This window comes from Pipistrellus hanaki (genome assembly GCF_964339955.1).
Source record: "Pipistrellus hanaki genome assembly, chromosome: 1".
Classification (NCBI taxonomy): Eukaryota; Metazoa; Chordata; class Mammalia; order Chiroptera; family Vespertilionidae; genus Pipistrellus; species Pipistrellus hanaki.
The window spans coordinates 22,523,907-22,539,434 of NC_140503.1; the positions used below are offsets into that span (position 1 = coordinate 22,523,907).

General features: G+C 36.4%; 1 protein-coding gene across 4 annotated transcripts in view; it reads right to left on the bottom strand.

Annotated features, from left to right (window-relative positions):
• RBM25 (RNA binding motif protein 25) overlaps nucleotides 1-15,528 on the bottom strand; it is a 42,446-nt gene that overhangs the window by 24,415 nt on the left and 2,503 nt on the right. Inside the window, exons 2-8 of one of the 4 annotated variants that reach the window (XM_084892756.1) lie at nucleotides 12,445-12,509; nucleotides 11,204-11,320; nucleotides 10,972-11,092; nucleotides 7,892-7,941; nucleotides 5,383-5,550; nucleotides 2,141-2,198; nucleotides 1,243-1,403 (exon numbers count right to left, since the gene is read on the bottom strand). In XM_084892756.1, the coding sequence (XP_084748882.1) occupies nucleotides 1,243-1,403; nucleotides 2,141-2,198; nucleotides 5,383-5,550; nucleotides 7,892-7,941; nucleotides 10,972-11,092; nucleotides 11,204-11,245 (600 nt within the window). In that variant the 5' untranslated portion in view covers nucleotides 11,246-11,320; nucleotides 12,445-12,509. The remainder of the gene's footprint in view (nucleotides 1-1,242; nucleotides 1,404-2,140; nucleotides 2,199-5,382; nucleotides 5,551-7,891; nucleotides 7,942-10,971; nucleotides 11,093-11,203; nucleotides 11,321-12,444; nucleotides 12,510-15,528) is intronic. The other 3 variants (XM_084892755.1, XM_084892758.1, XM_084892757.1) reach the window with 3 other exon arrangements.

A 15,528-nucleotide genomic window follows, 5' to 3' on the forward strand; every position in this document is an offset into this window, starting at 1 on the left:
TACAGAGAATTTAATTCTGCCCGAGAAGAATCAAGGGTTAGATATGATGAAGCAAGTAACATTTTAATTACACTATGTGAATGGGCAACAAGGACTTGAGATGTCAGCAAAGCACAAATAAGTTTTTATGGATACATGACTGAATAAAAGGGAATGAATGGGGAACACTAAGAAATTCAAAACCATTAGGGATGGATGAGCGGGGAATAGACATAATTATAATTATGTTTTAGAAATATAGTCAGCCGAAACCGGTTTGGCTCAGTGGATAGAATGTCGGCCTGCAGACTGAAAGGTCCCGGGTTCGATTCCGGTCAAGGGCATGTACCTTGTTTGCGGGCACATCCCCAGTAGGGGGTGTGCAAGAGGCAGCTGATCGATGATTCTCATCGATGTTTCTGACTCTCTATCCCTCTCTCTTCCTCTCTGTAAAAAAAATCAATAAAATATATATTTTTTTAAATTTTAAAAACAAAACAAAATGTCTACAATTGTTACCAAAGGTGATGGGATTATATGGGTGATAATTTCATTTTTATAGTTTGCTTTAATTGATTAATCTTTTTTACAAAAAATATACAAGAAAGCTATTTCTGTTTTAAAAGGTAATAAAAGTTTGAAGAGAGCAAACAGCTGTTTTGTTTTTGTAGAGACAGAAAGATAATAATAAATCTATAGTGGATCTGGTTTGCTTGAGGTGCCAAAAGGAAGTAGGAAGGAATAATAAACACATACTCAGATTTTAACTATTTTTTGCTTTGTTGAGATAATGCATATGTTACAATAATAAAAATTCCTTTTCTTTAGGTTAGCTTTATGCTTTATATAGTCATCCACCTGAGGAAAACAATACGACTTATTTTCAGTATTTTAGAACCTGTGTACTCCTAAGAGAGGGCAACTAATAAAAGTTGTGTAGATTGAAATATGTTTTGTACTTACTTACAAAGCTGCCTTAATGAATTAGCTCTGTTTGGAATAGTCTGTACCAATGTTTTCTCTGGCAAGTTAACCTTGTCCAGCCTCCCTTACTACCTTCATCCCAACCTGGAACAAGCAAATCAAAGGTCATCCACCCACAATGGGTAGATAAAAGACTTAAACTATAAAATACCCTCCTACATGTTAGTATTCACAGGCACGATGGGATTGTAAAGCCCCATATTAGATGCACTTATAATACGTATTTGCACTGAAAGAGTATATTTGGCTGAGAGAAGAATAACACTATAGAAAACACACCCCATTAGAAGCTTTCTTCTTTGCTTTCCATTCATCCAGTTGTGCCTTTGTCTTTGCATCAACTTTAACAAGTAGTTTCTTCTCTCCAATCTGCAGGTCATGCAATAACCTGAGTGCACGGAGGGTAGATTCAGGCTCCTTATACTCACAGAATCCAAAGGCTAGCAATAGACATAAAGAATTAGTAAAATATCACTATAATAATGAAAGATGAAGAGTATTTATGGAAAGTTAAAATCATTAATAGACCAAATATTGTAATACAAGGAATATTCATGTTGTCACTCTGCCCTTTCCTTCAATTTCCTTTGAAAAGGGTTTCACTTTTGCACCCTTAACGGAAAAAATAAAAACAAAAACAGGGGAAAAGAAAAATTTTAATCAGGCAAATTACTACTTATTAGAAGTGCTGATAAAATAGTTAACGAAATCAGCACATTTCATGATTGTTAATTATGTCATGAACTCATTCTATCCAGACTTCCTAACAGCTATAAATGAAGAGCAGGCTGCTTTAACATAAATACAACATTTTTCTGAGAAGTTAAACTATAAAAGTAACAATCTCTTATATGATTATATTCATCTAATTTTTTCTGTATCTTTCATTTTAATAACTAGTCTTACTATTACTACATGCCTTTAGATCAGATATCAAAACAAAATTAAACTTAAAGAGTAACCTGAAAATTAGAAGTAAAATTTAACAAATAAATCCAAATATTTATGTAGTTAATGACATAATCATAAACTATTCTGAGTGAACTTAAAACACTAAATTTTACCATACATTTTTAGTGTCACATATCCTAAGAACATCTGAAATTACTATATGTGAAAAGTGAGATGAAAGAAGCCAGCAATTACTTAATGATCGAAATAAGAAAAATGTACCTACCTTGAAGTTTTCCAGATGCACCTTGTACTCTCTTCCAGCTTAAAACCAAGCCACATTTCTTAAAAAGGAAAAACAAACAAAACATTGTTACCACTTAACAAAATTAACTTATAATGCAAATATTAGCACAACTGAATTGCCAGTAAGAAAAAAATAGAAGCAAAAAAGAAAAATCTTATTAGTAACTAAGTTTCTTAAAATTCTCTCAGTTCCTACAAATCTATATGAAAGAAATATATAACAAATTATTTCAGAGAAAAATATAAATTCTTACTGATTTTTATTTGCAGAAACTTGTTTAATTAGAAATTTTACAGCATTATTTATCCTACAAATATATATATATATCAATGCCCAAATTATAATAGTTAAAACTATAGTAAATTCAATTAAATCCACAAAGATTTCATTTTAAAATACATGTATATATTAAAAAGTTTTAGTAACATGCGAAAGTGCTTGATATGGAATGCAAAACATGGGACATGAAATTGCAGATATACAGTAAGAATTTTAATTATGAAAAAAGTGAATTTTCATAAAATATCAGAAATATTCCAAAATTCTAAGGGGCAGGTTGTGTGAAGGGTGGGACTTCGTTACAACTTTTTTCCTTTTAATTTTAAAACATTATTTCTAATTATTAAAAATCAAGATGTTTAAAAAATTATTTGTAGAAAATAATTGTCAAGCTGAATATAAATTTAGCTTTGACAGAATTATTTTCTACAAATAATTTTTTTTAGTGGTTTCTTCAGAGAAACCACTAAAATGATAATCAAATAATATTTCTTTCTCTTTACTGATTTTAAAATAATACAAAAGTTAAAAACACTTAAAGTCTAACATAGCATGAGAAACAGCAGCAAAATTCAACAAAATTTTGAACAAACAAAATGGATAGTAACTCATCCTATAGAGCAAAGAAAGCTATAAATCCAAGTGTCTACAGAGGCAGATACTGGTAAAAAGAAAGGCTAAAGTGATTCTATAAAGTCACGTAGATCTACAGGTCAACAAACGGGGGGTGGGAGGGGAGTGGCCTGGCCATGTAGCTCAGTTGGGTAGCGCACCATCCAAATATGCTAAGGTTGCAGGTTCCATCTCCAGCCAGTGCACATATAAGAAACCACCAATGATCCGGAACCGGTTTGGCTCAGTAGATAGAGCGTCGGCCTGCGGACTGAAAGGTCCCAGGTTGGATTCCGGTCAAGGGCATGTACCTTGGTTGCGGGCAAATCCTCAGTAGGGGGTGTGCAAGAGGCAGCTGATCGATGATTCTCATCGATGTTTCTGACTATCTCTCTCCCTTCCTCTCTGTAAAAAAAAAAAAATCAATGTATTTTAAAAAATAAAATAAAATAAAAATGTCTTCGCAATGTTCCACTTTTGGAAAAATTGGCATCATCTTATTAACAAGGTATGACAATTAAATGTGATGTACAGCCCTGACCAGTTTGGCTCAGTGGATGATAGAGCATCGGCCTGCAGACTGAAGAGTCCCAGGTTCGATTCCAGTCAGGGGCATGTACTTTGGTTGCAGGCACATCCCAGGAGGGGTTGTGCAGGAGGGAACTGATTGTTGTTTATAGCTCTCTAGCTCTTTCCCTTCCTCTCTGTAAAAATGAATAAAGTATATTTTTTAAGATAAAAATAAATAAATAAATAAATGTGATGTATAATCCTTGACTGGATCATAGGTCAAAAACAAAAACATGGTACTTTGGGAATTATAAAGGAAGTTCAATTTTAAAAACTGAAAAGATCTAGTCCTAGCCAGTTTGACTAGGATCTCAGATTTGATTACAGTTGAGGGCACATACCTTGGTTGCAGGAGGCAACCAATCGTTCAATGTGTTTCTCCCACATAGATGATTCTCTTACTTTCCCTCTTACTCTCCCTAAAAATCAACTGAAAAATATCCTCAGGTAAGGATTAACAAATAAATAAAAATAAAACTTATTAAAAAAAAAAAAAAAAAAAAAAAAAGAACCCTAGCTGGCTTGGCTCATTGGATAGGCCTATGGACTGAAGGATCCCAGGTTCGTTTCCAGTCAAGAGCACATGCCCGGGTGTGGCTTGATCCCCAGTGGGGGCATGCAGAAGGCAGCTAATAGATGATTCTCTCTCATCATTGATGTTTCTATATCTCTTTCCCTTTCCCTTCATCTCTGAAATCAATTTTTTAATATATATTTTATTGATTTTTTTACAGAGAAGGGAGAGAGATTGAGAGCCAGAAACATCAATGAGAGAACATAGATCAGCTGCCTCCTGCACATCCCCTACTGGGGATGTGCCTGCAACCAAGGTACATGCCCTTGACGGAAATCGAACCCAGGACCTTTCAGTCCACAGGCTGACACTCTATCCACTGAGCCAAACCAGTTTCGGCAATAAAATATATTTTAAAAAGAAAAAATATCTACATATATTAGTTAACAATACTGTGTCATCTTTAAATTTCTTAAGTGCTATAATGATTTTGTGATCATATAGGAGAATGTCTTTGGTCTTAGGTAACACAAGAAGTATTCAGAGGTGAGATGTCTTATCACAACCTACTTTCAAATTACTCAAAAAAAAAGTATGTGGCATGTGTGTATATAAAGAGTAAATGTGGCAATATATTATAAATGTGGCAATATGGTGCAAATGTAGGTTTACAGTTGTAAGTGCATGAAACAGCTTATTCTGGTATTATTGTACAGGGTAATCACTGTACTATTTGTTCAGCTTTACTGCTGGATTAAAAATTTTCAACATAGCCAGAACCGGTTTGGCTCAGTGGATAGAGCGTTGGCCTGCGGACTAGAAGGTCCCGGGTTCGATTCCAATCAAGGGCATGTATCTTCGTTGCGGGCACATCCCCAGTGGGGGCTGTGCAGGAGGCAGCTGGTCGATGTTTCTCTCTCATGGATGTTTCTAGCTCTGTATCCCTTTCCTTTCCTATCTGTAAAAAATCAATAAAATATATATTTTTAAAAAAGTATTATAGAACAGAAAAATAAACGGTATGACATTAGCAAAAAAAAATAACACTTATGAGAAATATATTGTACATTGTACCCAGCACAGTGAAGAAAAACAGCCAGCAAGGACGATGGTGAAATTTCAGAGGACTACAGCAAAAAAGAGAAGATCCTAAGTTTCCAGAGAAATTCAGAATCCTCTTTCGGCTTTTTGTTTAAAATTTGTAACAAATAAATCTTTTAAATGAAAAATAAACAGTTTAACTTACAGCAAGAAGCTGTCTTATGAGCATGTCTGAGGCTTTCTCAGAAATGTTGCCGACAAAAACAGTAGTAGTAGGACCACAATTTTCATCATTTTCCTTTACTTTTAAGCCTGGATGATCCTTTCTTGCTCCCAAATGCTTTCCAACCATGGACACAGTGGGTACTAAGACCTAGAATTAAGAAAGGCAATAAAATTTGATCTGGCAATTAAACTTCCTATCATGTTTAATGTAACATTAGGCTAAAATCACCAATGTTAAATTAGTAAATAGAGGGTGGGGCAAAAGTAGGCTTACAGTAGTTTGTATGGAAAAATACTATTAATAATACCAGAATAAGCTGTTTCATGCACTTAACAATGGTAAACCTACTTTTGCAGCATCCTCTATGTAGCACATTAAAAGGTCTACATACTTAATCTAAAGCTCACTGCATTTTTCATTAATATAAACATTCATGACAAGAAAAGTCCCACTCTTAAATTATCTTTAAAAACTTGGAAAAGCAAAAATAACTTGGAAACTTTATGTTTAAGACACCCTAAATCTTTTAAAATTAACAACTACATCCACAAGTTTCTTCACAACTTTACTCTGTACTAGTATAAAAGTTTCAATTATCCCTGCTAGTCCTCTTATAAAATATTCAAATACTCCCATAGCACTCCTCCACACTTAGAATGTACCCTTTATCACTTTCTTGAATTTCTAGCTTATTATCCCTTTAACTTTCAACTTCCCAAAGGAAGAAGTAGTCATCATTTTATCTGGAAGTGAATTTAGCAAAGCACCCACAATAACCATTGAATAAATACTGGTGCACTGGGAGAGCTGCTCCAAAATCCAAATGCTGTCTTTTCTAGATCGAAATGTAAGAAAGTAAGAGTACCTATCATGTGGAAGTTTTCCAAAATGACCAAACATTGGTGTCTAATGCAAGAAAAGCTGGACTCCCTGCCAAAACCGGTTTGGCTCAGTGGTAGAGCATCGGTCTGTGGACTGAAAGGTCCCAGGTTCGATTCCGGTCAAGGGCATGTACCTTGGCTGCGGGCACATCACCAGTAGGGGGTGTGCAAGAGGCAGCTGGTCAATGTTTCTCTCTCATCGATGTTTCTGGCTCTCTATCTCTCTCCCTTCCTCTCTGTAAAAAAATCAATAAAATATATTGAAGGAAAAAAAAAAAAAGAAAAGAAGAAAAAAAAAGCTGGACTCCCCCTTAGTATGCAAAACCTATCTTCACAGCAGATTCCTATTTGTCCACCTACTTCACACCTCCCTTTTAACATAAATAACACCACTCCCCTCTTTTCAAAACCACAAATAGAAAATCAGTTGAAAGTAATATCAAGCCTCTCTCATAGTGGAATTCCAAATGAAGACTGATATTCCACCAATGAACTCAAAGAAATATCTGGTTAAATAACAGTTAAGAGGGTTATTATTTATTAATTTGTAATAATATTAACTTTCTTAATTAAGATGCTTAAGAGTGTACAGAATCCCGAAACCAGTTTGGCTCAGTGGTAGAGCGTCAGTCTGCGGACTGATAGGTCCCGGGTTCGATTCCGGTCAAGGGCATGTACATTGGTTGCGGCCACATCCCCAGTAGGGGGTGTGCGGGAGGTGGCTGGTCGATGTTTCTCTCTCATCGAAGTTTCTAGCTCTCTATCTTTCTCCCTTCTTCTCTATAAAAAATCAATAAAATATATTTTAAAAAAAAAAAGTGTACAGAAGCTTTGATGAATGTGGAGAATAAAGATTCAAGACCTAAGACTAAATAATGAAACACTTCCTCAGAGGAAAGGCTTCAGTAAAACTACAAAGCTTGAAGATATCATACTAGAAGACACAGGAAAAAAAATAGCTCGGAAAAAGCTAAATATTAGGTAGGTAGGAGGAAAAGAATACAACTATATTTAACACAAATTTCATTTCATAACTTACATTTCTGCTAAAATAATTCTTACATTCTTTTAAGAGATCATATATGTCATATCATTCTTCTATCTCTAGAAACCAAGACATAAGAAATAATGAAAAAGCCAATGTGCCAAATCTGAACTAATATGTAAATGAATCTAGAGAATGAGAGAGAAACCATAAAACTATCTGGGGAGCAATTTTAGGAACAACTACATATATGCACAGTTGAGTGAAAATGTTACTTAATCAAGTAAGTAGTGTGATAGAAATGAATGACCACATCCTTCCTACTATTCTTTTAAATGCTTAAAATAATGTAAGTTTATCAAGCTTTTTAGTTTTAAAAGCACTAACATATCTCCTAATTTCCTCCTTAAAATTAATTATACTTACAGCCCTGGATGGGTAACCCAGGTGTTAGAGCACTGTCCCAATACGCTAAGGTTGAGGGCTTGATACCCAGTCAGGGCACATAGAAAAATCAACCAATAAATGCATAAATAAGTGAAAAACAAATCAATGTCTCTCTCTCTCTCTTTCTCAAATCAACAATAAGTAAAAAATTTACTTACTTAAAAATTATACTTACAGTTGGTGCAGGAGCCATAATGCTCATTGGTACAGGAATCATTGGGGTTCCTAAGGAAAAAGCATAGCCAGTTATAAGCATACAATTATATATGACTGTATTCTATCATCAATTACATGCCATATATACAAGTATAGAGGCCCGGTGCATGAAATTCGTACACAGGGGGAAAGGGGGTGTCTCTCTCAACCTGGGCTATAGCCTCTCACAATTGGGGACCCTCCTCAGGGACAGGATCGGGCCTAAACCGGCAGTCAGACATCCCTCTTGCAATCCAGGACTGCTGGCTCCTAACTGCTCACCTGCCTGCCTGCCTCCCTGGTTGCCCCTAACCACTTGTCTTCCCTTCCTGATTGCCCCTAATGGCCTGTGCTGTGGCCCCCGCCGAGGTGCCTTCATCCAATAGGACACCCAGAATGATGTCCAGAAGGTCATTTGGCTGACCAGTCCAATTAGCATATTATGCTTTTGTTATTATAGATGCTCACTCATAGTTAATTTGAGTAGAAATGGAGAACTAATGAGATACTGATGAACATCTTACTTTCAAAAGCAATGTGGTATCAGGTCAATCTATGTAAGTTTACCTACAACAAAAAACTACTCTTGCCAAAACCGGTTTGGCTCAGTGGATAGAGCATTGGCCTGCAGACTGAAGAATCCAAGGTTCGATTCCAGTCAGGGCCATGTGCCTTGGTTGCGGACACATCCCCAGTGGGGAGGGTGTGGGAGGCAGCTGATTGATGCTTCTCTCTAATCGATGTTTCTGACTCTCTATCCCTCTCTCTTCCTCTATGTAAAAATACAAAATAAACTACTCTTAAAATAAGAAGACTACCACAACATGTTTTTGACTTAAGGAGTATAAAATTCTGGATAGTTTTTGATTCATGTTCATTTTATTCAGTACACCCTCAAAACCAGCACTATCACGAATAGATTCACTTATGGATTAACAATATTAATGAATCCTATAAAAGTAAAAAATAGCACTAGCCAGTTTTTCTCAGTGGTTATTCAGAAGGGTTAAGGGTTCAATTCTAGTCAAGGGTAAATACCTTGGTTTCATGCTCCATGCCTTGCCCTGGGTTGGGGCAGGTGTGGAAGGCAACCAATTGATGTGTCTTTTTCACATCAATGTTTCTGTCTCTCCACCTCCCTCCCACTTTCTCAAAAAAAAAAAAAAAAAAAAAAAAGGGAAAAATATCCTCAGAGGAGGATTAAGGGGGGAAAAAAGTGAAATAAATCCTTTCAAATTTTTTCTTTAAGTATCAAATGATAAATTAATCTGAAAACCTAGGAAGAATCTTGTTATTCCTGGTTCTTTAATAAAATCAAAAATTGGCCTGGCCTGCATGGCACAGTACTTAAGCATTGACCTATGAACTAGGAGGTCACAGTTTGATTCTCAATTAGAACACATGGCCAGGTTGCAGGCTTGATCCCCAGTATGGGGCATGCAGGAGGCAGCCTATCACTGAGTCTCTCTCATCGTGGTTGCTACTTCTCTCCCTCTGCTTTCTTGTCTGAAATCAATAAAAAAAAAAATACACACACACACACACACACACACACACATATATATATATATATATATTTTCTTTTTTTTTTTTTTTTTTTTTTTAATTGGCCCTGGCTGTGTGGCTCAGTTGGTCGGGGCGTTGTCCCTTACACCATTCCCAGCCAGGGCAGATACATAGGGGAGGCAACCAATTGGTGTTTCTCTTCCTTTCTCTCTAAAAATCAATTAAAAGGAAGAGGGGGCAAAATAGTATCTACCCTAGCCTATATAATAAAAGCCCAATATGCTAAGTGGTCTGTCATCTATTCAACCAATCAAAGCATAATATCCTCATGATATGCTAAGGCCACTCAACCACTTGCTATGTGCACTGACCACCAGGGGGCAGACACTCCAACTGGTAGGTTAGCTTGCTGCTGGGGTTTGGCCAATCAGGACTGAGTGAGAGGGCCAGACACACCCTAGAGCCCTCCCATGATCCTTCCCTGGCTGGCCAACTTACGGTGTCTCTCCCTGGTGCCCATCATGCACCAGTGGGGTCCCTTGGCCTGGCCTGCACCCTCTCACAATCTGGGACCCCTCAGGGGATGTTGGAGAGACGATTTGGCCCAATCCTGCAGGCCACGCCAAGGGACCCCATGGGTGCACAAATTCGTGCACTAGGCCTCCAGTGTATAGATAAAAGGCTAATATGCAAAGTGTCCCCTCAGGAGTTCAACCGAGAGATCTGGAGTTCCATTGCTTGCTATGATGTGCACTGACAACTAGGGGGCAGCGCAGAACATGGTGGGGGACTAACAGGGGGGTGCTGAGGGAGCAAGCGGAGGAGGAGGCAGGGAGGTGAGGAACATGATCAGCCCTGATGGCTGGCCAGGCCTAGGGACCCCACCCGTGCACAAATTTCATGCACCAGGCCTCTAGTATATAGAATAATACTCTGTATCTGTGTTAAAAGAAAAAGTACTAACGGAGCCCTGGCCAGGTATCTCCCTTGGTTGGTTAGAGCATCATTCTAAACGCCAAAGTTGCATGTTCCATTCCTGGGTAGGGCACATACATGAATTAACCAATGAATGCATAAATAAGTGGAACAACAAATCAATGTTTCTCTCTCCCTCTCTCTATAAAAAAATCAATTAAAAAACCCCTCTGGTGAATAAAATAATATATACTTACATGGCTTACAATATGCATTAGAAAATATCTGGAAGGACAAAGAAAAAACTCATAACCCTGCTTTGTTTCCCCCTTTTCCTAAGAGGCTGGTAAAAATAATTTTGTGGGAATGTAATGAATTTTTTAACTGTATATTTTCTCATTTTGAACCTCATGAACCCACTATCTTTTTAAGGAACTTTTTTTAAAAACATCGCAAATGAGTTTATACTCAGTCAGATATGAAAACTTCTGCCATAGGAAAATGAAGCATCACGTTTCCAGAATGATGTTTCCAGAACAGACATCTTTACTACTAACAGTCACACACATATCTTCCTAAAAGTAAATGCTACGAAAACTAAAGTATAAGCTAAAACAACTACAGTACTCACAAAATTACCTGGAGGTACAGGTGGAGGAAAGCCAGGAAACTGTGGGGGTGGAATCCCTGGTGGGAGTGCTGGGATTCCCATGGGAGGGCGGTTCAAATGAGGGGGGAAAGACATTCTTACTGCAGATGTCTAAAAGAGAAATCATGAGAAATCATTTTATTTGAAAACTTTACAATTGAATATGCCTGGTTTGTTGGCCTTCATTTTTAGAGTATCTGCAAAATTCTAAAGTTTTCTTACCCAAAGGAGTTGGCAAAGACCCTCTTTTCTCTGTCTGTCCATTGAGAATTTTTAAAATTTAGATCTTTTCTAAAATAAGTTCCCAAAATGTACACGATCTAAGTTCAGGATAGACTCCTACAATCATATGGGAATACATATAAAGGAAGAAAAAAATTTTGAGGTTCAGTTAATATCCAAAATTAAATACGAAATATCAATGAATCTTTTTAAACCAAACTCAGAATCCAAGAAGGTTTCTAACACTTATTTTTTAAAAGGGTTCTGATATACTCACTTTTTAATATATAACAGCACCTTTCTGAAAACTAATTTACGAAGTTACACAGTATTTATTCAGTATTGGCCAGTTCCTCGAGTACAAAAATGTCTCACTGAACTACAAACCTGGAAGTAGGGGACATCTTAACATCAGGTCACATAGTAATCATTCAAATACAGAGAATCGCCCTGGTCTGTGTTTCTCAGTTGGTTAAAACACTGTCCCAATATGCCAAGGTTGTGGGTTCAATCCCCAGTCAGGGCACATATAAGCAACAACCAATGAATGCATTAAGTAAACAACAAATCAATGTTTCTCTTCCCCCACCCCCATTCCTCTCTCTAAGATTAAAAAAAAAAAAGCCCTATCTAGTTTGGCTCAGTGGATAGAACGTCTGCCTACAAACTGAAGGGTCCCAGGTTCAATTCCAGTCAAGGGCACATGCCTGGGTTGTGGGCTCGATCGCCAGTAGGGGATGTGCAGGAGGCAGCCAATCAATGATTCTCTCTCATCACTGATGTTTCTCTCCTTCCTTACTCTCTGAAATCAATAAAAATATATTTAAATAAATAAATAATAGTAAGTAGATATCAATATAAATTAAATTAAAAAGGGGCTGAAACCAGTTTGGCTCAATAAATAGAGCATCGGCCTGCGGACTGAAAGGTCCCAGGTGCGATTCCAGTCAAGGGCATGTACCGTGGTTGCAAGCACATCCCCAGTAGGGGGTGTGCAAGAGGCAGCTGATAGATGATTCTCTCTCATCGATGTTTCTAATTCTCTATCCCTCTCTGTAAAAAAAAAAATCAATAAAATATTTTTAATTAAATTAAAAAGAGAAAATGCCAATTAATTTTACTATAATTGTATTATATTTTTAAATAATCCATTTGTAATACTTTTGCCCAAAAATAAAAACAAATACTCTATAAGAAAGAGTATATCTCCTTTTAAAATAGACAGCTACTGTCCTACTTACAGAAGCTCTTGTATTATAATATTCTATCTCAGCACTTTTCTTAGGAGGGCAGTTGGTATTAATACCTGTTGAATAAATGAATGAGTAAACAAATTAACTCTGTGGATTTCATTAAACAAATCTATTAAAAAGCCAGGTAAAGTTAGCTCCCATATGCTAGCAATGACCCAGTGTCTAGCCTTACAGTAATTATAAATGGAAAAAATATCCTCATGTGAGGATTAACAACCACAAAAAAAAAAAAAATTTTTTAATTTCATCAGACATGTTTAATCTTAGTATATGCCAATATATCCATTCTATGCACTTCTAATTTTTCTATGAAATATTTCTTTTACTTCAGACTGTTCAAAACTTATTCATCAGTTGAGCTTCAAAGGTAGAGGCAATCTTAATAAGATAACAGCCCTTCCATGACATTCAGAACACAAATATTTCTGGTGACTAGAAAAAATATTAATCACTTTCAAACATCCTAATATGGGAGCCTCAACCACTTATTTCAACATAAATTTTTTTTTATATATTTTGACATGTAAAAATGATTGAGAATAAAGTTTTATAACCATAAGCAAAGCTAATCAGATTTTACCTATAATTGATCAATTGCAATTCTCTTATAATAAGTTATATAAATATTCAAAGTTGATAGTTACTTTGTAGAAAGAAAGAGGTTGGGAAGAGAGGGAGTACTTCATTTTATTTTAATATATTTTTATTGATTTTCAAAGAAGAAGGGAGAGGGAGAGACAGAAACATCGATGAGAGAGAATTACTGATCACCTGCCTCCTGCACACCCCACATTGAGGATCAAGCCTGCAACCAGGGCATATGCCCTGACTGCGAATTGAACAGATGACCTCTAAGTTCCTGGGTCAACACTCAACCGCTGAGCTACATCCTGGACATGCTTTATTTTAAATACAGTGAGTGGTCAGACCTCTCCAAGATGAGATTTGGACAAAGACTTGAATAGGGCTGAGGTAGGAAGCTCTACTTAATATCTAGGGACAATAGCTCCAGCTATGGGGGCTCAGTTGTTTGGAGAATAACCCTGAACGCCAAAAAGGTTTCGGTTTGATTCCTGGTGGTCAGGGTAGTACATACAAAAGGCAACCAACTGATGTTACTCTCTAAATTCAATAAACATTCTCAGGTAAGGATTTATTTATTTATTTATTTATTTATTTATTTATTTTTAAGTTGAGGCAATAATCTTGCAAACTAAGAAAATACAGAGGTGGGCATGGAGTACTTGCAGGAGGAATAGCTAGGCCGACAGCTGGAGTACAGTATGGGAGGAAAGTCAGATAAATGTAAAATATTACTGGGGGAAGAGCTTCAGAGAGTATAGGGCTTTGTAGGCCTGTGTAAAGACTTTGATTTTTCCTCTAAAAAAGAAAAACCTTTCAATTTAAAGGTTTTCTTATTTGGCTTAGATTTTAACAGTATTCCTGGTCACTATGTTAAGACTGGAGAACCAGGGTCGAAGCAAAACACGACTGCAATAATCCAGAAACAAGTGGGGGCCTGAAATAGGTGTTACAGTGAAAGTGGTAACAAGCTGCTACATTCTGGATATACTATGAAGGTAGCCGACTGCTAAGGGAATGTGTGTGGGCTTTAAGGAAAGAGATGGAGAGGTTATTTTTAGTAACATCGAAAAAATTTAAATAGCATTTTAAAAATATTTGAACAGTAGTGCTTCACTTTTAGAATAAGAGTAAAAGCATTTTAACCTGATAAGTACAAAAATTAACAAAAACATACAGGGTTTATGCACTTGTCAAAATTCACTGAAATTATGGGTGCATTTTATTACATGTAAATTTTATCTCAATAAATTTGGTATACCACGCCCCCCCAAAAAAAAACAGACTTCTAAGTAAGATTTATCTCTACACTCAACATATGCACGCACTCTGCTTTTCTTTTCCACTTTACTCTTTCAAACCATTCTTTTTTCCCTGCACTCCTGAGAATGCCATTACTGCTTATACACATTCCTCCATTGCAGATTTATCCTGATAGAAACAAAAGATTTTACCAGGGACAGACTTAGAGGCTAACTCCATCAAGACACTGCCAAATTTCTGAAATCGTAAAAGGCAAACGAACCAATAGATTCTCCCCAGCAAACATTCCTATACAACTTCACTCCCTCAGTAAGTATATATGTGCCCAGTTCTTTTCTAAGTATTATTTTTGCTAGTTCAGAAAGAGCAAATTTTAAGTTATATAGTTATACACCAAGTAGTGATTCTACATTGAGTATAAAAGATTAGTGAAGCATGCACTGCTGCCTGCTCTGCTTATAACCTGGCAAGATACAAGGGACATAACCTCCCCAGCCTAAGCAAAGCAAGCCTCTCAAAACATCATTTCTCAAATTGAATTTCCAGACTGCTGGAGTCTTCAGAAACTACTTCTAGGAAAAAGGTGTTCCATGTCCAAAAAGGAATGGGAAATGCTTAACCAGAGTTTTTTTTTTAGAAGAAAGCTTTTCATGTTATCAAAGTGTTTTGAGTCTCCCAAAAGCCGCTGATAATTTTCTGAGATTTCCACTTTGCCGTTTTTTACCATTTTCAATGATAAAGGTAATGATAGTCTGGAGTTGGAGTGGGAACAGGAAGTGGCATGTAAACAGGAAAGAGGAATCCTTTGGGGTAATGGTTGCACAACTCAGTACATTGACTAAAAATCGTTGAATTATAAATTTACAATGACTGAATTTTATGCAATTACACTTTGATAAAGCTGCTTTAAAAAAAAAAAAAAAGCAATACCAATTCAGGACAATTACAAGGAAAATCCAATTAGGACCTGCCAATTAGATTGTAACAATATTAATTTCGTGATTTTGATCACTGTACTGTTGTTAAATAAGAGAATGTCCTTGTTTTTTGGAAATACACATTTTGGGGTTTAGGAACACCACACACAAAACTTACAAGTAAACATTTCAGAAGAAAACTATAGAGAAAAAGGGGAAAGGATAAAGGTCAGGTGATTTGAGTAATATGGGTGAAAGGTATTTGAGAATTAGTTTGAAATTATGTCAAAATAAAATTAGTGGGAATATA